Source organism: Protobothrops mucrosquamatus, unplaced genomic scaffold (genome assembly GCF_001527695.2).
Source record: "Protobothrops mucrosquamatus isolate PMUCROS unplaced genomic scaffold, P.Mucros_1.0 scaffold2939, whole genome shotgun sequence".
NCBI lineage: Eukaryota > Metazoa > Chordata > Lepidosauria > Squamata > Viperidae > Protobothrops > Protobothrops mucrosquamatus.
The window spans coordinates 156330-181799 of NW_015388962.1; the positions used below are offsets into that span (position 1 = coordinate 156330).

The following is a 25470-nucleotide window of genomic DNA, read 5'->3' on the forward strand; positions in this document are numbered from 1 at the left end:
CATTCCTGCCCCCACCTACCCACCCACCCCTTTCTTCCCCCTGCCCTGGCAAAGGCAAACACCCTCCTGGCGGGCACCCAAGATGCCTGGGAGTGGCCACCGCCCAGACCGAGCTGGCTCCCCCGGGCGAGAAGGGGCATGCCTCAGTTTCTCCTCCGCCTCCCTTCCTTCCCGTCTGCCCCCCAGAACGCGGCCCCACCTCTCTCTATCCTTGCCCAGGGCACCTGAACAATCTGGGCAAAGGGTAGGGAGAGGAAGAAGGTGAGCGAGCCGACCTGGGGGGGGGGACTCCATCTTTTTCCAAGCCGGAAGGGTTTGCTTGCGGCGCACACAGGGCCTCTGAGCATGGGCGAAGGGCGAGAGGGGTCGCCGAGTCGGCCTGCGGGTTCGGTCAATGGCGGCGGCTGTGCTTTCTCTCCCTCTGCGCCGGCCTTTTCATATTTGTTATCGGTTTTATAGAGTAATATAGTTTGGATTTGAAATGATTGGAGAGTGGAGGCGGGCGAAATGCCAGCTTTATGGGTTTGGAAGACCTCGAGAGGGAGGGAGGGAAGGAAGGAAGGAAGGAAGGAAGGGCATATTTATTAGGGTCTTGTGATCTTCAGAGAACTAAACTTGAGCTATCCATGATCTTGTTCTGAAGGAAGGAAAGAAAAAGAAAGAAAGAAAGAAAAGAAAGAAAGAAAGAAAGAAAGAAAGAAAGAAAGAAAGAAAGAAAGAAAGAAAGAAAGAAAGAAAGAAAGAAAGAAAGAAAGAATGGCATATTTATTAGGGTCTTGTGTTCTTCAGAGAACTAAACTTGAGCTATCCATGAACTTGTTAGGAAGGAAGGAAAGAAGGAAGGAAGGAAAGAAGGAAGGAAGGAAGGAAGGAAGGAAGGAAAGAAGGAAGGAAGGAAGGAAGGAAGGAAGGAAGGAAGGAAGGAAGGAAACAGGAAGGGAGGGAAGGAGGGAGGGAGGGAGGAAAAAAGTGGATTCTCAACACAGGTTTCACCTGCTGGGGGGATTCAGTTGAATCTTGGCCTAACCAATGAGCCAAGGCTAATTCCAATAGGATGTACATTTAATGGTTTGCTGTTTTAATAGGATTTTCATGGTCAGCTGTGAGTTGAATGGGAGTTGACGTCCCCGCCCTCTTAAAGCCTGCTGGCTGGGGAATTCTGGGAGTTGAAGTTCCCCCATCTTAAAACATGCTGGCTGGGGAATTCTAGGAGTTGAAGCCCACCCCTCTTAATGTTGCCAAGGCTGAGTAACACCATCTTAGCTCTCCTGAATGGCACCATTCCCCCCCCCTCCCACACATTGCTCTCCTATTGATGCTCAGCCCTGTAGGTCCAATCCTGACATGGCTGGGCAAAGGGGATCCTGCCGCAGCAGCGAGAACTCCTTCTCCCATCTTCCCCAGCCCATTCGAGGGGAAGAGGGGGAACTACAGCTAGTGTGTCATGACGAGCCTCCTACGTCTCTGCCTCCTTCGCCCAGCGCGGGTTCAAAGCGGCCTGCCTCCCCCAGAGACACCCAAGGCAGCCGGTGTCAGGCGGGACCAAGGTTATCTTTCCTAGGAAATCTGCTTCTTCAGGTGGTTATCGAGCGACTTGATCTGCGCCCTGTAACCTCTAGCGCAACCTCTTCCTCCTGCGTGGAGGTGCAGGCTCTCTCACTACGCACATCCTCCTTTGCTTGCCTGCCTCTGGTTGATGGCAGGACCGGGAGCGAGTCCTCGTTCACGGTCAGCCCAGCCAGACAGGAAACACGACAGGAGAAGCTAATCCTATTTTATTGAGTAAAGCTACATCCACAGAATCTTGCCCATCTGAAAGTACTGTATACATAGTCCTTGACACACAAGCACAACAGAGCCCAAATAGCTGTGCTTCAGCTACGAAATGGTCTAGGGTTTCCTGCCTGAGCAGGGGTTGGACTAGAAGACCTCCACGATCCCTTCCAGTTCTGTTATTCTCTTATTCTGCTATTGTTTTCTTCTTCTTTCCTTCCTTCCTTCCTTCCTTCCTTCCTTCCTTCCTTCCTTCCTTCTTTCCTTCCTTTCTTCCTATCACTGGAAGTTTTTAAGAAGAGACTTGACAGCCACTTGTCTGAAATGGTGTGGGGTCTCCTGCTTGAGCAGGGGGTTGGACTAGAAGACCTCCGAGGTCCCTTCCAGCTTTGTTATTCTGTTATTCTGCTATTCTTTTCTCCTTCCTTCTTCCTTCTTTCCTTCCTTCCTTCCTTCCTTTTTTCCTTCCTTCCTATCACTGGAGGTTTTTAAGAAGAGATTGGACAGCCACTTGTCTGAAATAGTGTAGGATTTCCTGCCTGAGTTGGGGGTTGGACTAGAAGACCTCCAAGGTCCCTTCCAACTCTGTTATTCTGTTATCCTTCCTTCCTTCCTTCCTTCCTTCCTTCCTTCCTTCCTTCCTTCCTTCCTTCCTTCCTTCCTTCCTTCCTTTCCTTCCTTCCTTCCCTTCCCTTCCCTTCCCTTCCCTTCCTTCCTTCCTTCCTTCCTTCCTTTTTATCACTGGAAGTTAAGCAGAGATTGGACAGACACTTCTCTGAAATGGTCTAGAGTTTCCTGCCTGAGCTGGGGGTTGGACTAGAAGATCTCCAAGGTCCCTTCCAGCTCTGTTCTTCTGTTATTCCTAGTCCGCTGAACCGCCCCACTGATACCGCTGACTCTTTCCAAACCCCCCCCCCACTGCAGGTGAGGCAATGGGTAGCCCTGAAGATGACCTGATCGGCATACCTTTTCCGGAGCACAGCAGCGAACTCCTGGGTCGTCTGAACGAGCAGCGTCGCCGAGGGATGCTGTGCGACGTCACTCTGCGAGCCCAGGGCTCCGAATATCAGAGTCACCGGGCCGTGTTGGCCGCCTGCAGCCGCTACTTCCAAAGGCTTTTCGCCGGCCCCTGCATGCCGGTGTGCGAGCTTGATTTTGTGGGCGCAGACGCCTTGGGGGCCCTGCTGGACTTCGCCTACACCGCCACCCTGACCATCAGCACGGGCAGCCTTTGCGAGGTGTTGCGCGCCGCACGCATCCTGGAGATCCCTTGCGTCATCGCAGCTTGCGTGGAGATCCTGCAAGGAAATGGCTTGGAGGCGCCCGTGCCGGATGATGCCGCGCGGGAACGCGCCCGGCGATACCTGGAAGCTTTCGGCACGCTGCCCAACATGGAAGGTGACCTGGCTGAGCCCTCCGCGTGCCCGGCTCCCCGTCGTAGTAAGAAAACGCGCAAGTTCCTGCAAGCCAAAGGCTCGCGACTAAACAACCACATCACGGAGGTTTCTCCGTCCTTGTCTCCGGCGTCAACAGAGACTCAGGAGCGCCCCAGTCCGCCCAGCCAGGCGTCGCCTGCCCCAGCGTTGGGCCACCCCCGCGAGGAGGAGGAAGAGGTCATGGCCCCCTCGCGTACCTTCCCCTTCCCGTACGTTCCCAGTCTCTCTCTAGAAGACCTGGGTTCAGACGATGAGCCCACGGAGCAGGACATTCTATCCTACATGCGTCGATTAAACCAGGAGGGTCTGTCTGTGGGTCTCGACCCCCCAGACAAGTTGGTACGCAAGCGGCGCTCGCAGATGCCCCAGGAGTGTCCCGTCTGTCACAAGATCATCCACGGGGCAGGGAAGCTACCTCGCCACATGCGGACCCACACTGGGGAGAAGCCGTTTGCCTGTGATGTGTGCGGCGTCCGTTTTACCCGGTAAGGGTTGCTCTTGTCTCGGAGTTATCACTTCCCCAAGTCCCCAAATTAATTCCAATATTAAGAGGCTGGGTATCAAGTATTGGTTTCAGACAGACCAAGAGGGTATAATTTTGGGAGGAAGGAGAGAGGGATGGAGAGAGGAAAGGAAAGGAAGGGAAGGGAAGGAGGAAGGAGATAAAGAAGAAGGAAGAGGAAGGGGAAGGGAAAGGAAAGGATGAAGAAAGGAAGGAAGGAGAGGGAGGAAAAAGGGTGGGAGGAAATGAAGGAAGGAAGAAAAGAGGGAGGAAAGGAGAAAGGAAGGAGAGGGAGACAAGAAAGGTTATACAACAGGGAAGGACTGACTTAAGAAATGTTTCCCTTAGAAACAGAAATTTTAGGCTCAGTTGTGGTCATAACTCGAGGACTACCTGTAATTGCATCTCAAAAATTAATTCCCTCTCGCTCACTCCATCTTCTTGGCTTCCTTTCCTAAAGACTAAGTTAAGTGTGAAACCCCTAGCAATGCACCCCCCACCCTGAATTTACACCCCCCCCCATCTCTTCTTTCCCCAGGAACGACAAACTCAAGATCCACATGCGCAAACACACTGGCGAGCGCCCCTATTCCTGTCCCCACTGCACAGCTCGCTTCCTGCACAGCTACGATCTGAAAAACCACCTTCATTTGCACACGGGCGCCCGTCCCTACGAGTGCTGTCTTTGCCACAAAGCGTTCGCCAAGGACGACCACCTCCAGCGCCACCTGAAAGGCCAGAACTGTCTGGAGGTCCGCACCAGGCGCCGGCGCAGGGGTCCCGATCCGGAGCCCGATTCCCTGACACCCACCGGCGTCGCCTTGTCCACCGCTCCACTCGGTTTGGCCAACGGGCGCGTGGAGGAACTACACAACTACTGGCCTGCTGGGGCGGCCGTGAGGTCGCCCGCCCCCAAAGAGGAAGAGGAGGAAGAGGAAGAAGGAGCTGAAGAGGGGCCGCAGAAGGAGGGCCCCGTGGCAGCTGTCCAGACGGCCTGACCTCCTCACTGCAGAAACTCGTCTGTGCACTATTTCTTTTCATCCGCTCGGCCAGACCGTCAGTGGCGGGATGATATACTATTCCCGGACATTGTCCGCGGAGACAAAATGCACTAGGACCCACTTCCCCACTCTCCAATTCCGTGCCTTAAGCAGCCTATAAAGCCAAGGAGAGTGGGGTCAAGAGGATGGGGGGGGGGTGTACGGAGGGCACCGAGGACCAATTGGTGTCTGTTTGCTCAGGGTGTCTAAAATAAGCCTATATTTGCAGGGAAGGGAAGTACGGTTGAGTTTTTGCTTCCCCGGCCGATGAAAAGCGAAAGGGCTGTGGGTCAGGGAGGGGCAGCACTTGAGGGGGGGTGGCTATTTTTTGGGGGGGGACATTGCTTCACATTAGGAAGGAGAAAAGAGTGAGAATGGGGTGGGGGCGGTTTCTTCTTTCCTTCTTCTGTTGAGGATATTGTTTGGATCCTTTTTTTAGGATCAGGAAGCGAGAGGGACAAACCCGATTCCCTTTCCTGTTCAGAGTGCAGAAATTCAGTTCGAAACCAATTCTCTGGCATCCATTTGGATGACCCGTCAGAGCTTAGCTGCTGCATTTGGGGGGGTTCCCTCCCCCTCCCCCCATTTCAGGAGGTTAAGAACAAGAGAAGTTCTTTTTACCCCACCAGGTCCTTCCGAACGGGTTCTCTGCCAAGCTGGCCTCCTGCTCCCAGTCCCATCATCCCCAGCCTTGCTGCACAAGGAAGACAGGTGCGGTGCCTTTGTTTCCCCCGCGGACGTATTACAGTTAGTCCTTGACTTAACAGCCATTCGTTTTGGTGACCTTCGAAGTCACAACGGCATTGAAACAGTGACTTTTTCACACTGGGCGGCCGTTGCGCCATCACGTGATTCCAAAGTCGGATGCTTGGCAACTGGTTCATATTAATGGCCATTGCAGTGTCCCGGTGTGTGTGTGTGTGTGTGTGTGTGTGTGTGTCATGTGATCGCCTTTTGCGACTTTCTGACAAGCGAAATCCAGGGGGAAGACGAGTCTGTTGCTAACTCAGCAATGGCAGCCATTCCCTGAACAAGCAAGGTCGTAAAATGGGGGACCAAACTCCCTGAATATCTTGTCTTGCTTAGGCACAAAAATTGTGGGCTCCGTTGTCGTCGTAAGTCAAGGACTACCTGTACAGCTTGGGCCGAGCATGCTGCATCCAGTCGGCGGTGTGGACCCAGCACAGAGAACCTGAGTCCAATTTTTTTTTTCCACCTTGGGAAATTCAAATGGATTCAAGTTGATCCAAATTTGGGCCAATCTCTGCACTGCTTTCTTTTTCGAAATCTCCTGGCCTGGGCTTGGCTGCCCCCTGGTGGCTTGTCTTGCACACTGCAGGAGGCTGCTCTCTGCACACTTGCTCAGATCCTTTATATAGCTTTGCCCCCCCCTCCCAGCAATGAAGGGGTGGGGGGGCTGCAATGAAGCTGCAAACCCCCCCCACACACACACTTTCCTACATCCTCCCCCAGCTTGTTGCAAAATGATTAGCACATAAATGTGGGAGGGGGGGACGAGAAGGCTTCTTCCTGTAATCCCCTCTCCTCCATTGCCGAAGCCTCAGCCCCCCTCCGCACTTCTTCAACCAAAGGTACCCCCCCCCAGGCAGTTTGCACAAAACAAATATTTTTTATTTTTTTAAAAAGGAATGACCCCCCCCCCCTTCTTAGGACTTTTTTGGGCAACCTTTTTTCTTGAATTCCTGACTTGATTGCACTAAGATACGCCTTCAGAATGGGAAGTTTCTCACTCCTGTTTTTGTTTTTGTTTTTGCACAAGGGTTTTTGCCTTTTCCTGGAGAATAAGAGAGATAAAATTGGGGAGGGGGTGTGTGTATGTGGAAAACCTGCAGGAAGCTCCCGCCCTCCGGAAGTATTTGCTGAGAGTTAATCTGTATTTAAGAGAGATAATATATTTTTACCCCCCTCTGTTTCCCTTCCTCTTCAATCCCAAATCTCTTCCCCCCCCCACTTCCACGAAGAGAGGAAATAACTCAATTTTCCTTAGCTTTAAAAGTGCCTTTGTGTTTAAACTTGAATTAGCTACTTGAAACCAAGAAAGAAAAGAGAGAGAGAGAGAGAGGAAAAAAAAAGCCGGTTCCTGGTTATTTTCTGCAATGTTTCCTGTCTTAGTTTCCTCGGTTTCCCCGTTGGAAGATTTTTTTCCGTCTTGTTGAGTAAAGCACTCCCTCTCTTACAGCGTCCTACCTGGCAGGGGTAGTGCTAGTTGGGGGGAACAAAAATAAATAAATAAGCATATTTACTTGGACCGTTTGGGAAAAGGAGACCGTTCCTGCTTCGGTTTTTATTTTTTTTTAAAAACTATTGTTAATTGTTGTTAGTGTGCTGGAATTCAAGGGGACTTTTGATCTGTGCCGAGGGCTTGATAATAAAATGGAGAGCAGGGAAGCGTTGTCGCACGGGGGTGTGTGTCGGTGTGTCTTTCGCTCGCTTTTTTCGTGGCACCTTCGGATCGCAACCTTCAAGGAAATTGTTGATTTAAAAACAAAACAAAACAGGCATGGCGAACGCGCAGCTGTGTTTGAGGTAAATCTCCATGATCTGCTAGATTTCTACCATAAGATCCATCTCTCCTTGACCTGCTAGATTTATACCAGAAGGTCCAACTCTCCTTGACCTGCTAGATTTATACCTGAAGGTCCATCTCTCCTTGACCTGCTAGATTTCTACCAGAAGGTCCAACTCTCCTTGACCTGCTAGATTTATACCTGAAGGTCCAATTCTCCTTGGCCTGCTAGATTTATACCTGAAGGTCCATCTCTCCTTGAGCTGCTAGATTTCCGCCATAAGATCCATCTCTCCTTGACCTGCTAGATTTCCGCCATACAGTTCTATTTATAAAATTCCTTTTTGACTTTGGGCGACCTCAGGGAGGTCGAAGGACCCATCCTGAAAGCCATCACATCTGAACTCTAAATGTAAAAACGAGTCGGGGGCTAGTAAGTACCAAGAACGGGAGACCACCAAGAAATCTACATGCTGTAAAACAGATCCGAAAGCTTTTTTTTTTTCTCCAGATTTTGCCAAAAATCTGAATTCTAAAAGATCCTCAAAGTCTCCAAGAACGTAAAGAAGATTTGGGAGGTGAGAATAATTCCATATTTTGTCTCGCTGAATCGCTCCGTTGAATACTGTTAGATAGATACCTTCTTTTTTTTCATAGACAAGGAGATTGGTCTAAGGAAAAGGTCATTTTTTTCGGATTCTCTTTCCAACTTCGTCCGAGTGAGATTTGGGGTCAGTTTTGACTTCTTCTAATTCTTCGCCGCTGCTTATCTCGGCCTCGTTTTGATAGCTGAAGTCAAGATGGCTGAAAAGGAAGAGAAAAAAAAGGAAACACGCGTGCATCTTTATTTTATGTTATGCTTTTTTATTTGTTTTATTTATCTTTGATCTTTTCTTTTTCAATTTATTTTTTACTCGATTGCGGCGGGATAGCATCTCCTGCCAGCAAGTCCCCGACTTGTAAAAAAGAGTTTAACTTTGTGTTTTAAAAATAATTTTTGCAAATATATTTTCCTAATTTATCTTCACAAGCCATGATGTGGCCTGTCGGGGACCGACCCAGCAAGTCTTGACACCCCCAGCTAGAATTTATGTACTAATTCAGGGGTGTCCAAACTTGGCAACTTTAAGACTGGCGGACTTCAACTCCCAGAATTCCCCAGCCAGTTATTGGGGCTTCTTTCCAGGATTAAGCCACAATTCAACCAATGAACCATGATTAAACCCCGATTCAGCAATGATTAAACCTAGATTCAATGCAGAAACCCTACCAATGCTTTGGCTGCACCCTCTGGCTGTTTGATGGTAGAGTACAGAGAGAGAGACAGCTTCCATCACCCTTCCACCCCTGCAGTGCGGTCCTCTCTGTTGTAAACGGGATGGATCTATTGTGGGAACGGCCGATGGTGGCGTTCGCTTCTCACCTTGTGCCCGAACTCGACGTACTGCTCTCATTGTCTGAGCTGGAGGATGAGTCTTCCTCGCTCTCATTACCCTCCTCTTCCTCCTCCTCCTCCTCCTCCTCCTCCTCCTTCAATTGCGCCAAGATTTTCCTTGCCAGCTGTGGAGGCAACGCGCGGCACCCGCCTTCTCCTTTCACTGCCCGCATGATCCGTGTCTTCAGCAACCGGCGCTGCTTCTGCCGTTTCTCATCCCGGACGCCGCGCAGCGCACGGACCGCGTTCGTCCAGAGCACCATCGCCTCCTCGTCACTCGAGTCTCTAAACGAGGGTTTGAAAAGAAAAGCGCATCCTATAATAGAGGGATCCCTGACACGGAGGGTCCTGGGTGCTCTCTGGGCTGGGTGGTTTTCTTGCAGACGTTTCAGGACCCAACTAGGGAACATCATCAGTGCTAGAAGGGAGAAGGAGGACCGTGGGGGTCCTTGGTGCTCTCTGAGCTTGCTGGTTTCTTGCAGACGTTTCATGACCCAACTAGGGAACATCATCAGTGCTAGAAGAGAGTGGTATGTGGAGGAGGAGGAGGAGATGGAAAAGGAGGAGGAGGACAACAACAACTGTGGGGTCCTTGATGCTCTCTGAGCTTGGTGGTTTCCTTGCAGACGTTTCATGACCTGGCTAGGTAACATCATCAGTGCTAGAAGGGAGTGGGGTTTGCAGAGAGGAGGGGAATGAGACGGTTCCACTTAACAACTGCCATAAGTGCAGACACTTACATTTCCTCGTCTATGTCACCCTGGTACGTGAGGGGGGCCATACAGATGGAACAGGTGTTATTGAGGATCCTGTAGCATTCAGGGCAGTAGATCCCTGCCAAGGATAGAAAAATGACAACATGTGAATCCATCCACACACCTGCCCTGTTCTGGCCCGCTAGATGCTTGCTAGGCCCCAGCACCCATCATCCCCAACCCAACGGGACTGTAGTCCACAGGGCCTTAAAAAAAACCCAAATTCAAGACATGTACAGGGTAGTCCTTGCTTACCGCCTGCCTCGTTTAGCGACCTTAGAAGTTACAACGATGTAAAAAAAATAGTTTTGTGGCTGATCAAGTTTACCATTTGCCCCTAACGGTGTAGGGTTCCCTGCCTGAGCAGGGGGTTGGACTAGAAAACCCCCAGGGTCCCTTCCAACTCTTTTACACCGCTGTCGTTCTCCCTTGGCTCGTTTCTTTCCACACCTCGGCACGCCGGTGTGATGCACGTCACAAAATCCTCGCTGTCAACCCCTCTCTGGATTTTCCCGCAGCCCATGCAGTACGCTTCATGGACCCCCAACTTCTTGACCAGCCACCGACAAAGGCGGAATCTGCAACGGAGGGCAAGGACGGGTGTTTGAAAGAGTGTGAAAAAATTCAGAGAAGAGCAACTAAGATGATCCAAGGCCTGGAGACTAAAACGTACGAAGAACGGCTGCGGGACTTGGGTTTGGCTAGTCTAAAGAAAAGAAGAAATAGGGGAGACATGATAGCAGTGTCCCAGTATTTGAGGGGCTGCCCCAAAGAAGAGGGGGTCACAAACTTCCTGACAGTGAAGACAATTAACCAGTGGAACAGCTTGCCACCAGAAATCGTGGGTGCTCCATCACTGGAGGTTGAGACTAGATGATCACCTGTCTGAGACGGTATAGGTTCTCCTGCTTGAGCAAGGGACTGGACTAGAAGACCTCCAAGGTCCCTTCCAGTTCTATTCTATTCTATTCTATTCTATTCTATTCTATTCTATTCTATTCTATTCTATTCTATTCTATTCTATTCTATTCTATTCTATATTCTATATTCTATTCTATATTCTATTCTATATGTTCTATATTCTATATTCTATATTCTATTCTATATTCTATTCTATTCTATTTACAGAATTGTGTATGACTGCCCTGGTAAATGTCTTACTTCGACGCAAAGACGAGTAAAATATTTTGGTGGCCTTCATCTGCAGAATTTTGCCGTACAGCCTTAAGCACGGCGCTCATAAGTTTGGTCCTTCGAGTCAAAATCGTATTGTAGAGGTAGCAGATCCGCTCCTAAATTTTGGGGGGAAAAGTTTCATTTTTTTCAAACCTCAGGGACTGCCGGTCGCAAACACGATACATGATTGCAACTCTTCGTTGCGTGGGTTTGCAGCTGGCCTCCACTTTTAATTCAAGTTTTCCTATTTCTTTAGCTTGCGCAAAAATAAAACGCCACCTTCCTGATTGCGAGGTGGGCCACAGGAGAGGGCAAAAGCGGGGACAACTCACCCGTTCCCGAGAAGGGTAATACCACGCACAGAGAACTCGCCGCATACGTTGTATGTACGTGCCAAAGATGGCGCTGAATAAACAGATCCCGTACATGAGACCTGGGGAAGAGTGAGACATGAAAAAGGCGGGTGAACACGCATTCTCTGTCTCGAGCAGGGGGTTGCAATAGATGACCTCTAAGGGCCCTTCCAACTTGATAATTCTGCGGCTGTCATTATGGCAGGGGAAACAGGCTTCGGCTGGGGACCGAATTGGAAGCAAGAGAGAGGGAAGGAGATAGGAAGTTTGACTAAAATTTAGAGAAAATATCTTAAATATTTTGCCCAAACATCCAAGGCGCTGTATCTTCAGCCGGCTTTATGCTGGGACAGAGCAAAGGGTTTTTCCTCGCTCTTACGACCGTCGTAGCAGCCCACCGTCCCGTGATCAGAATTCGGGCAACCATCAACCGACATGTATTTACGACGGTTTTGGCATCCCAGGGACACACGATCCCTCCTTTGTGATCCTCCCAGCCGGCTTCCGACCAGCCAAGTCAATGGGTTCGTTTAACGACGGCCTGATCCACTTAACAATGGCAGTGATATGCTTAAGAACCGTGGCAAAAAAAAGGGTCATAAAATCAGGGCAACTCGCTTAACAACTTAGCGATGGGAGATCAGGCCCCAAACACGATCGTGATTCAACAATTTTGCTGGGTTGACATCCTCGGCGTATTCTTTTCATCCGCCTGAAGAATTTGACGGCGGGGCGTGATTGATACATTTCCTCCCCCCCCCTGCTGAGGATGATGGATTACGGTGTCTCTTTCCATGCCTGGCTGCCGCGTCTTATTATAGTCGCCCCACTTCCGTGAAAAGTGTTCACCAAGGGGGTTTTAAACTCAGCAAATTGCGCTACTGGAGTGCATGAAAACAGCACATTTGTCATTTTTAAAGGGCTTTTTAGAGCTCTCCAAAGGGAGCCTGTTCACATTTGAACTGAAGCACCATTCCCAAATTAAAGAGTTTCCTGCTTTTTAATGCCTGCCTCTCTGCCTGGCGCAGATAAGAAACATTTGCATGGATCCCCTTCGTGCTAAAAGTCACGCAGTCACGTCCAACCGTCAGCTCCCGCTTTTCACATAATCCCCAAAGCCTCGCTCTTTTAAATCCCTCTCTCTCTACCAGCACTCCTTGATTTACGACCGCCCCAAATTTCCGTTGTTGTGAGATATCTTTTTCAGTGAATTTTGCCCCCTTTGACGACATCATTAAGTGGATCATGGTTAAGTTGTTCAGCAAATCAGGCCGTCGTTAAACAAGCCCATTGACTTGGCTTGCCGGAAGCCAGCTGGGAGGATCGCAAAGGGGGGGGGATCACGTGACCCTGGGATGCCGCGACTGTCATAAATACAGGTCGGTTGTCGGATGCCCGAATTCTCATCACGGGATGGTGGGATGCTATGACGGTCGTAAGAGCGAGGAAAAAAATATCCCTTGCTCCTTCCCAGCATAAAGCCAGCTGAAGATACAACGCCTTTGATGTTTGGCTAAACTATTTAAGATATTTTCCTAACTTTTAGCCAAACTTCCTCTCTCGTTCCCCATCTTGCTTCCAACTCTGTCCCAGAGTTGTTAAGTTAGTAACACCGTTGTAAATTGAATCTGACTTTGCTTGTCAGAAGGTTGCAAAATGAGGATTATGTGACCCCGGGATGCTGCAACCGTCATAAATGTGAGTCAGTTGCCAAGCATCTGTGACTATCGGGATGCTGCAATAGTCGTCAGTGGGAAAAACAGCCCTAAGTCTTTTTTTCCAGGACCGTCGTAACTCTGAACAGTCGCTAAATGAACTTTTGTAAGTCGAGGACTATCTGTAAAGTCTCTCTTTTATAGCTGTCTCGTTCTTCCCATCCCCACTTTCTGCTTTAAAATTTTTTTTTTTAAAAAAAAATTCTCTTGGGGGAAACAACCAGTACAGGCAGAGGATCCGGTCAGTTTCACTGAAGACGGGAAAGAAAATTCAGTGAAACTGGCAGGGTTTCTTCCTTGGGGAGCAGAAAGGGAAGCAATTCCTGAAGTCCTGTTACCGATCACGAGGTAACCGTCGTAGTCAGGCTCCGATGGGAGCAGACGGCATTTTGGGGACACCACGCTGATATTCCCCTCCTGAAGCACATCGAAGGCGGAGACCAAGTCGCGGTAGAGTTCACTGGTGTAGCCGGAGCCGTTCACACCGATAGTGGTCGACACCGGAGCTGCAGAGAAAGAAAAGGAAGTAGGGTGACCTCTCTTTCTCCTTTTGGGATCATAGAGCATGGGGAGTTTGGAGGGTTTTTTTCTTGGAGTCCTTTCCTTTCCTCCTATTTATTTTCCTTCCCTTCCCTTCCCTTGTTCCTTCCTTCCTTCCTCTCTCCCCTCCTCCTCTAATCTTCCTCCATCCATCCTCCTCTCTTACTTTTACTTTCACTTTCCTCTCCTCTCCCCTCTTTCCCCTTCCCTTCCCTTTCTTTTTCCTTCATCTCTATCCCCTTCCTCTTTAATCCTTTCTCCCCCTTATTTTCACTTTCGCTTTGCTTTGCTTTCCTCTTCCTCCCTCCCTCCCTCCCTTTCCTTTCTTCCCTCTTCTCTCCTCTTCCCTTCCTTCCTTCCTTCTTTCTTACCCTCTCCTTCCTCTCCCTCTTTTCCTTCCCTACAACAATCCTACAAGGTAGGCCGAGCAGAGAAAAAACCGCCACTGACCCCAAACCGCAGAAGCGTGCACCCTGATGAAGTCCAGAATGTGCAATGCCCTTCCTCCTCCTCCTCCTCCTCCTCCTCCTCCTCCTCCTCCTCCTCCAGCCCCTCCGCCTTACCTCTAGCCACGATTTCGCCCACCAGATGATAGCGCACCAAGTCGAACAGCCAGTAGACAAAGAAATCGGCCACAATCAGCAAAATCACCAGGATAAACTGGCGACAGATCGAGACCAAGGCCAGTGCGTAGGCAATCTGCTCCTTGCGCGGCAACACCAAGGAAGCTGTGTAACAACGCAAAAAAAAACCCCCATCCTCGTTGTTTGCTAAATGGATCCCTCGGCTTTCAAATACAGGCAGTCCTCCACTTACAACAAAGTTCGTTTCGTGACAACGGCCGTGAAAAAAGGGACTTAGGAGCATATGTTTTTAATAGCATGTTTTAATTGTGCGTTGTGTGTGTGTGTGTACACTTCGAGAGGCAGCAGCTAAATTTCATTTTTAATGGGTGCCGTCGTGCCCTCAGGGGGGAAAAATGACAATAACAGTTATAAAGGTTAAAGGTTATTTTTCCCACAACTGTTGCAGCATCACATGATCAAACTCGGATGCTCGGCCACCGACTTGCATTTATGACGGTCGCAGCGTCCTGGGGGGGGTCACGCGATCCCCTTTCCCACCTTCCGAGAAGCAAAGTGAACATAGAATCCAGATTCACTCAGCAACCGTGTTGCTAACGTCATAACTTTTCTTAACAACCGTGGCAAGAAAGATGGTAAAAAAAATGAGACAAAATGGACTGAACAGCTGTCTCGCTTAGCAACGTAAATTTTGGGCTCAGATGCGGTCCCAAGCCGAGGACCCCCTGTAGTTTGTGACCTCCACATCCCTGAGACACAACGACAATCACACAACACGTACCTGGCCGGATGTATTTGGCGCTTTCCTTCGGCGATAAAGGCAGAACGGACGGGCGCTTGTTTTTCCTCCGAACGGCATCCATTTCCAGAAAGGATTTGGTGATGTAGATGTTGTCAAAACTATCCTCGTGTAGATAATGTTTTCGGTACAAGAGAGCCCTGGAGAGGTGAAGAATTCCTCGTGGAGGGAAAGAAGACCCACACCAGCAAGGTCAAACTTCCCCTTGCTTCAGCACTGGGGCCCATCGTCCCCAGCAGAATCCCCTGCTTGTGTCCTATAGAGGATTGGAGGCTACAACATATGAAGAACAGTTGCAGGAATTGGGGATGTCTAGTTTAATGGGGGGGAAAGGACCAAGGGTGATGTGATAGCAGTGTTGTTATATTTGAGGGGTTACCCCAAAGAAGAGGGGTCCACCTCTCCTCCAAAGCACCTGAAGGCAGGACAAGAAGCAACGGATGGAAACTAATCAAGGAGAGAAGCACCCTGGAATTAAGGAGAAACTTCCTAACAGGGAGGACAATTAACCAGTGGAACAATTTGCCTCCAGAACTTGTGGGTGCTCCACCACTGGAAGTTTTTAAGAAGAGACTGGACAGCCATTGGTCCAGAATGGGATAGGGTTTCCTGCTTGAGCAGGGGGTTGGACTAGAAGACCTCCACTGTCCCTTCCAATTCTGTTATTCTGCATTCTTCCCCTTCCCAGCTCACCCGAGGTACATGTAGAGCATGACCAGCGTAGACATGTAACCAAAGAGTCCCACAGCTTCCCGCGCCGGTTGCAGACGCTCCGACACTTCCTCCATGATGTCAAAAGCCACCTGCGACAGCTTCTTGCTGGCGTTGACGTTCACCTCGTACTGGTGGATGGTGGTGATGTTGAATTCGAACTCAGCTCGCACCCGATTGAGCATGGCCACAACAGCTTGGAGTGGGAGAGAGAGAGAAAGAGAGAGAGAGTTTGAAAAATCTCTGGAATGGCTGAGAAATCCTTTTCCCCCCCTTTCCTTTCAAGGGCCACCTATCCTCCCAGGTAGGAGCACCCCATGGGTGGGGCCTGTAGGAAGGGTGGGTGGGGCCTAAAGAGGGCGGGGATACATACAAGAGGGAGAATGTCGAGATTGAAAGGGAGAGAGGATGACCCTCTGGACTTACGTTCTGCAACCTTGCGACGCAAAAACGGCACTATGTACTCCGGTATGATGCAGAAAACCAGAAGGACTGTGGAAGGAATGAGAAGAACCAGAGGGCAGCGTGGCTGGTGTGATGTGGTGAAGGCAGATCGCTCAAGAACAGCCAAAATTCCCTGAGCTTGGTGGTTTTCTTGCCGATGTTTCATTACCCAAACTAGGTAACGTCATCAGTGCTAGGAGGAGGAGGAGCAGGAAGAGGAGGAGGAGGAAGAGGAGGAGGGGGGGAGGAAGAAGAGGAGGAGAAGGAGGATAACTATGGGATCCTTGGTGCTCTCTGACTTTGCTTGTTTTCTTGCAGTGCTAGTAGCACAAATGATGTTACCTAGTTTGGTAATGAAACGTCGGCAAGAGAACCACCATGCTCAGAGAGCACCAAGGATTCCACAGCTCTCCTCCTCCTCCTCCTCTTCCTCCTCCTCCTCCTCCTCCTCCTCCTCCTCCTCCTCCTTCTAGCACTGATGATGCTACCTAGTTGGGTAATGAATCGTATGCAAGGAAACCACCACGCTCAGAGAGCACCAAGGATCCCACAGTCCTCCTCCTCCTCCCCATAAACCCCTATCCCTCCGAGCACTGATGATGTTACCTAGTTGGGTCACGAAACATCTGCAAGAAAACCACCAAGCTCAGAGACCCCCCGAAGACCCCCCCCTCCTCATTTCAACTCTGAGACACAAATAGGATTCCCTCTGCAGCCAGTAAAATCGGGCACGGTGATGAGATGGTTGATTTAACAACAACAACCAGATTGCTTAGCCATGAGTCAAGGACTACCTTAGAATTTGGTTCAGATCTTTTGGGAAGTAACTGCGCCCTCTCTGATCCCAGAGAGCCCAAATCTAGGAAGGGAGCTCACTGTTAGCCAATCCGCAGAGGTACTTGAAGAGAAGGACGACGTGGCACAGGAAGGAGAGGAAAGGGATGGCGCGTTCACACTGGTCCTTTGCGTTGTCAAAGATGCGGGCACACTTCTGGTACGGCCTGCCCATCTCCTCGTTGCACACCTCACCCATGTGAAGAAGGAAGTACCAAACGTTGCGCATGCAGTGAGCTGCAAGACAGGAAACAGCCCATACCGAGCCCAGGATCGACGAGGCTAAGTGGAACATGGGTTCACCGATTGGTTTACCCCACTGGACGACTTTTCCTGCCACCGCGGAAGGAATCGCAGCCACTCGGAAATCCCTTTTGGAAATCCCTTTTCTTATTTTTATTTTTTTTTCACTTGTCGACCTTCCAGTGCTCACCCACGTGCCGCACCGCATCCATGACAGACCGGAAAAGTTTTCGGACACGGTCTCCAACCACTTTGGCTTTTCTGGCAATATCCTTGATTTTCTTTAAGGCATCTAGGCGGAAGGGGAGAGGGACAGGTGCTGAACGTGCCTTCTTGGGAAACCTCACTTTTATTTCCTGGGAAACAAAAGAGGTGTTTCCTGGACATCTGCACATCCTGTACGCTCCGTTCTCTGCAGTAGAGTTCATAGCTCCCAGCAGTTCTAGAATGGAATGGAATAGAGTAGAATTCTATATTCTGTATTCCATTCTATATTCTATACTCTTTATTCTTTCTATATTCTATATTCTACATTCTATTCCACACTCTACATTCTACATTTTACATTCTATTCTATATTCTGCATTCTATTCCACATTCTATATTCTACATTCTATTCTATTCTACATTCTATTCCACATTCTATATTCTACATTCTATATTCTACACTCTATTTTATTCTACATTCTATTCCACATTCTATTCCACATTCTACATTCTACATTCTATTCTATTCTACATTCTATTCCACATTCTACATTTTACATTCTATTCTATATTCTGCATTCTATTCCACATTCTATATTCTACACTCTATTCTATTCTACATTCTATTCCACATTCTATTCCACATTCTATATTCTACACTCTATTCTATTCTACATTCTATTCCACGTTCTATATTCTACATTCTATATTCTACACTCTATTTTATTCTACATTCTATTCCACATTCTACATTCTATTCCACATTCTATATTCCACATTCCACATTCTACATTCTATTCTATTCCACATTCTACATTCTATTCTATTCTATTCTATTCTATTCTATTCTATTCTATTCTATTCTATTCTATTCCACATTCTACATTCTATTCTATTCTATTCTACATTCTATTCCACACTCTACATTTTACATTTTACATTCTATTCATTCAGCTGTGCAGGTTCTCTCACTGATCAGAGGTTCGCGAGCTCGCTGCAGCATTTCCGCCGTCTGGTTGAGGGCCAGCTCGGCTCCACACGAGACAGTGTCAGCGCTCCGGTTGAAATTCCGGACGATGTTGGCAAAGGGTCCTTCCATAGCCATTCCAAACGCCAGCAGTATGAGGACCATCTTGCCCTCTTCTGTCGTCAGAGAGAAATAATCAAAATGTTGCAGAGTTGAGTCACATTTGTCCCCCACAACCTTACATGAGCCCTGAAACAGCCACTCAAAGTGGATGGGGAACACCACCTCCTACAAATCAGCCCCCCCTCAAGTGTCTTATTCTGGGGTTCGGCAAACTTTCAGACCACACGGCGTCTTTCTACCCCAACATGGCGTCCAAATTTTCTGGCTTTCTCGCGAAGATGTCATTCAGAGAGTCCCAATGCCGGATTCTCGTCAGATTGGGAAGTTAGCGTCCGGGCCTTGCTCCTTCAGCAGACAAGCCTTCAATTTTTGTCTTTTCTTTTTAATTACAGTCCTGCTGTAGTCCTCGACTTACAACGTTCCATTCAGTGACCGTTCAGAGTTACAACGGCCCTGAAAAAAGTGGACTTAGGACCGTTTTTCATCCTTGCGACCACTGCAGCATCCGTGTGATCGCGTGATCAAAATTCAGACTTGTATTTACGACAGTCACGTGATTTCCCCCTTTTGCGACCTCCTGACGAGCCAAGTCAGTGAGGGAAGGCAGATTCACTTAACAACCGGGTCACTAACTGAACCACAGGGGTTCATTTAGTGACGGTGACATGAAAGGTGGTAAAATGGGGTGAAATTCAACCGTCTCTCTTAGCAGTGGAAATTTGGGGAGGCAATTCTGGTCGTAAGTGGAGGACAGCCTGGATTTCCTCTCGGGGGGGGGCTTGGGGTGCAAAGGGCACTTACTCGAAAAAAATTGAGGCAGCATCAGCAGGACGGTCACCCGGACTTTGAAGGAGAACGCCATGCCGAGGCCGAGGGCCAGGGCCAGGGTGATGGTGGACAGCAGGCAGTACCAGATACTGTAGCCTTGGCCAAAAATGACCAGGGCCCCATAGGCTGTGGAGAGGGTCATCCCCAGGCCGAAGCCCCCCAGACTACGGACCGTAGCCCGGCCAAAAGTGTCCTCTTGAATCCGCGCAACCTCTTTTTTCTTCTTTCCTTTCTTCCGTCCCTTTCTCAGCCACGGGAGGAAGAGAGTCGGCCAGAAGCTCATGGCGGCTTGGCTGAGGGCCCCGTTTGAGCTCCGGAAAGGAGTCGAGGGGCACCCAGAGGCTACCTAGACGGGTTGGAGAAAGGGTGAAGATTCAAAAGCGGCGGGAAGGGGACGATTTCCCTACCCGCCTGGCAAAACCCTGGTTGTCCTTGGCAGTTCGAAAGGCCAGTTAAGGTCAGATTCTATCAGCTTCGTAGCCCCTCCCCTTAATCTGTCTCTGTTTTGCATTGACTCCACCCACCGGTTGTTAGATTGGTTTTTCTCGGGGTCCTTAGCCCCGCCCATATTTGTTCTGGGTCTGCCCCTCGCCGGAGGCCTTTCTCAGCTCTGCTTTTAGCCCCACCCACAGCCCTCCTTGGCTCCTCCTATCACCTGCTAGCTTGCCACTAGGCTCCGCCCCTTTTCTACCTTCGCTTCTTCCACTCCGGGCTTCCTTTGGGCCCCTGTGCCCCCAATCTGGACCTTGTGGCCCCCAACGTCCAGTTAATCAACTCAGTTTCATCTAGATTAATCAACTCTTTGCAGCTTGAAGCGATGAGAGAGGAGGTAGATCTCCGGGTGGTGCCCACTCCACATTCATTCCTCCTGGCCATACAGAAGTTGGGTTTGGATGGCTCAATTTTCTCGGAACCATGCAATGGGTGGGGTGGGAGGTCTTCATTCAACAAATAAAAGCCACCAACACCCCGCATGCTGAAATGTAGCAGCTCAGGATAAACAGCTCCTTCCCTACTAGCTTTCTCTCTGCAGGGAGATGGACGGATTTTTGATTAAAGCAGCCCTTTGCACGATTATAGCTTCAAGTAACATTGAACAGCCTCATTTGTGTTGCTTCTGTGATGTCAGCCTTCTAATCATGACCTTGCCGGAACTTATCCCTTTTTCTAGAATTCAGCTCCATTTTGAAGGTGACCATTTGTGGCTGGGCGGTGGCTTCGGATCGGTCAGTCCAGCCAGCCGGTGGTCAGATTATGGGAGGGAAATATCAAAGGCTCAAAGGGCAGAAAAGGAAACATTTCAAGTCACCCAACACGAGTGAGTCCAGAGTCCAAATGAAATATATATCATTTCACAGACCAGATTTAAAATAAGCAGGGAAGATTGCCTCCTCCATGGTTCTAGTCCTCAAGAGAACATTGAGTAGCAGATCCATCCTTTGGCGGGTCAGACGGAAACGAAATATGGTGATTGCAGACATTGATAGTTACCTGTGAATGTGATCTTTTGCAGACCAATTATGGCTTCCGTCCCTAACACATTATAACCAAGATTACGATGGGGTTTTTTAAAAAATTGAGAATATTGCTTTTCAGTGGTGTCTTAGCCTGCTGTTTGTGCCTTTCTGCCACATGATTTGCAAATGTTCTACCCCAGGAATAATAAGATCAATGTAATAATATTATGATTAATACAGCTAATAATCTGACACTATGAACTGTATTAATCAATACATTTGATAACAGTAACATGAATATATATATCCTTGATTTACAAGATAGATAGACAGACAGACAGACAGACAGATAGATAGAGCTAGATAGATGTAGAAATAGAGATAGATGTGGAAATAAAGATAGATAGATAGATAGATAGATAGATAGATAGATAGATAGATAGATAGATAGATAGATAGATAGATAGAGATAGAGATAGATGTAGAAATAGAGATAGAGATAGAGATAGATGTAGAAATAAAGATAGATGATAGATAGATAGATAGATAGATAGATAGATGATAGATAGATAGATAGATAGATAGATGATAGATAGATAGATGATAGATGATAGATAGATAGATAGATAGATAGATAGATAGATAGAGATAGAGATAGATGTAGAAATAGAGATAGAGATAGAGATAGATGTAGAAATAAAGATAGATGATAGATAGATAGATAGATAGATAGATAGATAGATAGATAGATAGATGATAGATAGATAGATAGATAGATAGATGATAGATAGATAGATGATAGATAGATAGATAGATAGATAGATAGATAGATAGATAGATAGATAGATAGATAGATAGATAGATAGATAGATAGATGATAGATAGAAACCAGCTCTGTACAAATGCAGATATAAATAATCCAGGAAAATTGGAAGCCCCCAGCTAGAAGATTAAGAAGACAAAGACCTAAAATCTACATACCCACCCAAGACAGGACATAATATGATTAACTCACAGATGCCAAAGGGGCACACTCAGACTCAGGTCAAAGTTTGTGCCACAGGAACAACTCCAAACAAAAGGCTCCAGAGGGCATAAAAACCCACTCCCTACATGGGCTCGCTCTCTTTTCTTCCAGAGCCATCTTCCTGTCTGGCTCTCCTCTGCAACCTTCTTTCTAAAGCAGTCACCATGTGGTTTATCCCCGGCTTGGACTGAACCCTGATGAAAACTTTTCTTCCAACAATATAGACAGTATTTCACATCCTGCTCGAAAAGGCATCTAATCTCCAGCGTAAAGAGAACCTGGATACATTTTAAATAGGGTTTTTCCTTTGCACGCTGATGGGGACTTTTGTTTTTTTTCTGCACAGCCCTGAAGCACTTCCTCGGCTTTTTCTTACCCCAAAGCTTCGTTCACTTCCTGTGGAGTCAACCTAATGAATTTCGGCCTACCAAGTTTTTTCTCGGGGCTGGACTCGGGATTCTGTTTGCTTTGAGTAAGTCACGCCATCCGGGAGAGTTGGGAGAGAAAATACAAAACAATGGAAACAGAGTGAAATCTATAGAATCACTCAATTGCTGGGGCTCTGAATAAATCTTGTTAAAGAAAACTCGGAGAATCTGGCTTGGAAAAGAATCATTTTGAGGTTTGGGCTGCTGGGGAAAAAATAAAATAAAATTGGATACCTGCTGCCTTTCCCTCCACCCCAAAGGTTCTTTCTTAAAATCTAGAATTCTTGTTCCCCAGGTCTGGCCAAAATCCTGATCTTTCCCATGACCATCAGGGAAAACACCAAAGTTGAATTGTTGGGCTGCATGACAGGTAAAAAACTGGCTTTGGGAGAGAAGCCAAGATCCCAGGAGAGAGAAGAAAGGAGGAGGGGAGGGGAAAGAAAGGAGGAAAAAAAACCCAGCAGAACCCTGTGGGAAATTAAAGGGATCTAGGTGACCTCTTCCCTCCTCATCCCTTTTTTCCTCTAGTGTTGTTCCCACCAACATAGAGCATCCATTACCATCATGTTTTAATTCACTCGTGGCACATTACAGGAGCGGGCAGGATTGTTGTAAATCAAAAATCAATCCCAAAAAAATAAAAATAAAATAAAATCAAAAGCTGGATCTTTCGATGGATTGAGAGGAGCAACCTAGAACTAAGGAGAAATTAGATCAATTAACCAGTGGAACAACCTGCCTCCAGAAGTGGTGGATGCTCCAACACGGGAAGTTTTTAAGAAGAGACCGGAAATGTCTGAAATGGGTTAGGCTTTCCTGCCTGAGCAGGGGGCTGGACTAGATGACCTCCAAGGTCCCTTCCAACTCTATTACTATTATTATTATTATTATTATTATTATTATTATTATTATTATTATTATTATTATTATTATTATTATTATTATTATCTTTGTGCTCTGTCCTCTTTCCCCCAGGCGTGGCTGCGATTGGATGGGGCACCTCTCCGCAATTCCGTTGTGCCAGCCTTTTGGTGATCCCTAAATTCCTGGGGAAGGAAGGACGGCTTTATATTCTCACCTACATGTTAGCTGCTGTCTACGATGGTACCGAGATTTTTATTCATTTTATTTGTTGGCATCCCCTGCCTTTATGATTTTTTTTAAAATAACTCCTCCTCCTGTATTCCCTCCTTCAACAACAGCCCTGTGAGGTGGGTTGGGCTGAAAGAGAAGGGACCGGCCGAAGGTCACCCCGCTGGCTTTCATGCCTAAGGCGGGACTAGAACTCACCGCCTCCTGGTGATTGGCCCAAAGTCACCCAGCCAGCTTTATGCGTAAGTCAGGACTAGAACTCCCCATCGCCTGATGATTGGCCCAAAGTCACCCAGTCGGCTGTCATGCCTAAGGCGGGACTAGAACTCACCGCCTCCTGGTGATTGGCCAAAAAGTCACCCAGCCGGCTTTCATGCCTAAGGCAGGACTAGAACTCACTGTCGCCTGGTGATTGGCCCAAAGTCACCCAGCCAGCTGTCATGCCTAAGGCGGGACTAGAACTCACCGCCTCCTGGTGATTGGCCAAAAAGTCACCCAGCCGGCTTTCATGCCTAAGGCGGGACTAGAACTCACCGCCTCCTGGTGATTGGCCAAAAAGTCACCCAGCCGGCTTTCATGCCTAAGGCAGGACTAGAACTCACTGTCGCCTGGTGATTGGCCCAAAGTCACTCAGCTTGATTCTTAAAGGATGGAAAGACGTGCTTTAAGATGGATTTGCTGCCCAGACACCCTGATCAGAATCAGTGTTATATATTAATTTTGTTTGTTTGTTTTTCTCCTGGGAAACGGATTAAAAAACGGGGAAGAAAATTTCCACATTAAACGCCGAAGACCATTTATGCATCGCCCTCTGAGATTGTACCTCTCTAGGCAAATGTCAAATTATATAAATAGAGACGCGGTCACAGAAAGATAACTGGGTTCTTAAAAAAAAAAAAGAAATATAGTATTTTTATGAGCATTCACTTTAAGCGGCAATTGCAGCGTCGAGCCATTAGGGGGCAGCATTAAACTCCCTCTTTTGGGATGTTTAATATTGTATCTCCGTTTTGGGGCATAGTTCCACGATCAGCCACCAGAGGGCAGCATTTCCTCATTTTTCGAAAATAGCGTCACTGCAACTTTCCCCCGCCCTTTTTTCAGTTGCCAATGTGGACTAGCCCCTTTTCTCCCCTTCACGTGGGAAATTTGGAACAGCTGATCCCCCTACTCTATAATCTTTTTTTTTTTTTTTAATTTTTCCCACTGTCCCCTTTGGCAGGCCCGGTGGCAAATATCCGTCACAATCTGGGTGAAGTGGTGCGATCCATCAGCTGCACGGTGGAATTACAGATCGAAAACGCCAAAAAAGCTTGGAAAATTTCATTGGCTCCGATGCGGAAGATCCTCAAAGACATGGTGGTGAGAATAAGACAGGGCTGAGACTTGCCAAGTGGCTAGCCCTCTTGAGGGGTGTTTTGTGAAAAGGCTGGGGAGCGGTAATTGAATGAATGGGTTTTAATGCCGTTTCCATCACTTGCTGCTAATGTTTAAATTTCAAAACGACATCGTAGAAAACCCGTGGGCGCCCATTTAGCTGCCTGGTGACGCTTTGGGGAGTTGTGTCTGCTATTTAAAATGCTCTTCCGAGGCTCGGCTTAGAGCATGGATTAATTAAAAAATCTTTGTCAGTATTAATTGCCCTTTTTTTAATGCTAAAAGGACACATAAAAGAATTGACATCTTGATTTTTGGTTATCTGCCCAGCATGCTTGGTGGGTCAAGTACCGTATACTTCCTTTAAATCTGCATGGTTTAACGCTGTATCTCAACCTTAGCAATTTAAGATGGGTGGACTTCAACTCCCAGAATTCCCCAGCCACTATGGTGGCTGGGGAATTCTGGGAACTGAAGTCCACCCCCGTCTTAAAGTTTTGCCAAGGTTTAGAAACACTGCTTTAGACTATGGTTGTGTCAAACCCTGGTAGCACGAAGAGGCAAGGCAAAGAGAAAAATCTCCCTGGCATAGGTTTCTAGTCCTCATGAAGTCACGTGAGTGGTTTTAGGCCTTCCGCTGGGCCCTCATTGCTATTTCCCACGCAGAGAAGCGGGAAAACTTTGAGAACCGAGTCCCAAGAGGTCTCGCGCTCTTTTACGGAGCTGAACAAGCAAGTGGCTAGCCGAGCCGGCACGGAGAGCCGTTTGGTGCGTGAAGCCGACGGAAGCGCCTCGACCCAGGAAGTCTACGAGGCGAAGACGCGGATGCGTTGCCAACGTAAGAAGCGAAGAGCGGCCGGAAACTGTCTTTAAACTGGGTTTAAAGCTGAGATTTCAAGCCCTAGAGAAGGGAGTCTCCAAAACTGGCCCCTTTAAGACTTGTGGACTTCAACTCCCAGAATTCCTCAGCCAGCCAGCTGGGGAATTCTGGGAGTTGAAATCCAGATGTCTAAAGCCATGCAGGAAGGAAGGAAAGAGGAAAGGGGAAGGGGAAGGGGAAGAAAGAAAGAAAGAAAGAAAGAAAGAAAGAAAGAAAG

General features: G+C 48.1%; 3 protein-coding genes across 3 annotated transcripts in view; 2 read left to right on the forward strand and 1 right to left on the reverse strand.

Annotated features, from left to right (window-relative positions):
- The first annotated feature begins 2702 nt into the window (after positions 1-2702).
- ZBTB7B (zinc finger and BTB domain containing 7B) lies at positions 2703-4709 on the forward strand. The gene is made up of 3 exons (XM_029286120.1): positions 2703-3694; positions 4250-4328; positions 4419-4709. The coding sequence occupies exons 1-3, from the start codon at positions 2706-2708 to the stop codon at positions 4707-4709; spliced, it is 1359 nt and encodes a 452-aa protein (XP_029141953.1). The 5' UTR covers positions 2703-2705.
- Positions 4710-7961: 3252 nt separating this feature from the next.
- On the reverse strand, positions 7962-19275 carry DCST2 (DC-STAMP domain containing 2). Its single transcript, XM_015826041.1, has 15 exons — positions 18966-19275; positions 18047-18217; positions 17058-17159; positions 16667-16861; positions 15773-15838; positions 15329-15542; positions 14618-14775; positions 13816-13980; positions 13051-13218; positions 10977-11077; positions 10630-10760; positions 9919-10046; positions 9454-9547; positions 8702-8998; positions 7962-8082 (listed from the first exon to the last, which is right to left on the reverse strand). Exons 1-15 carry the CDS (start codon positions 19273-19275, stop codon positions 7962-7964), a joined length of 2421 nt encoding a protein of 806 aa, XP_015681527.1.
- A 971-nt stretch (positions 19276-20246) lies between these two features.
- Positions 20247-25470, forward strand: part of DCST1 (DC-STAMP domain containing 1) — an 18913-nt gene continuing 13689 nt past the window's right edge. The window contains exons 1-5 of the mRNA XM_015826043.1: positions 20247-20310; positions 22200-22274; positions 22880-23008; positions 24219-24358; positions 25040-25211. Of these exons, the coding sequence (XP_015681529.1) occupies positions 20247-20310; positions 22200-22274; positions 22880-23008; positions 24219-24358; positions 25040-25211 (580 nt within the window). The remainder of the gene's footprint in view (positions 20311-22199; positions 22275-22879; positions 23009-24218; positions 24359-25039; positions 25212-25470) is intronic.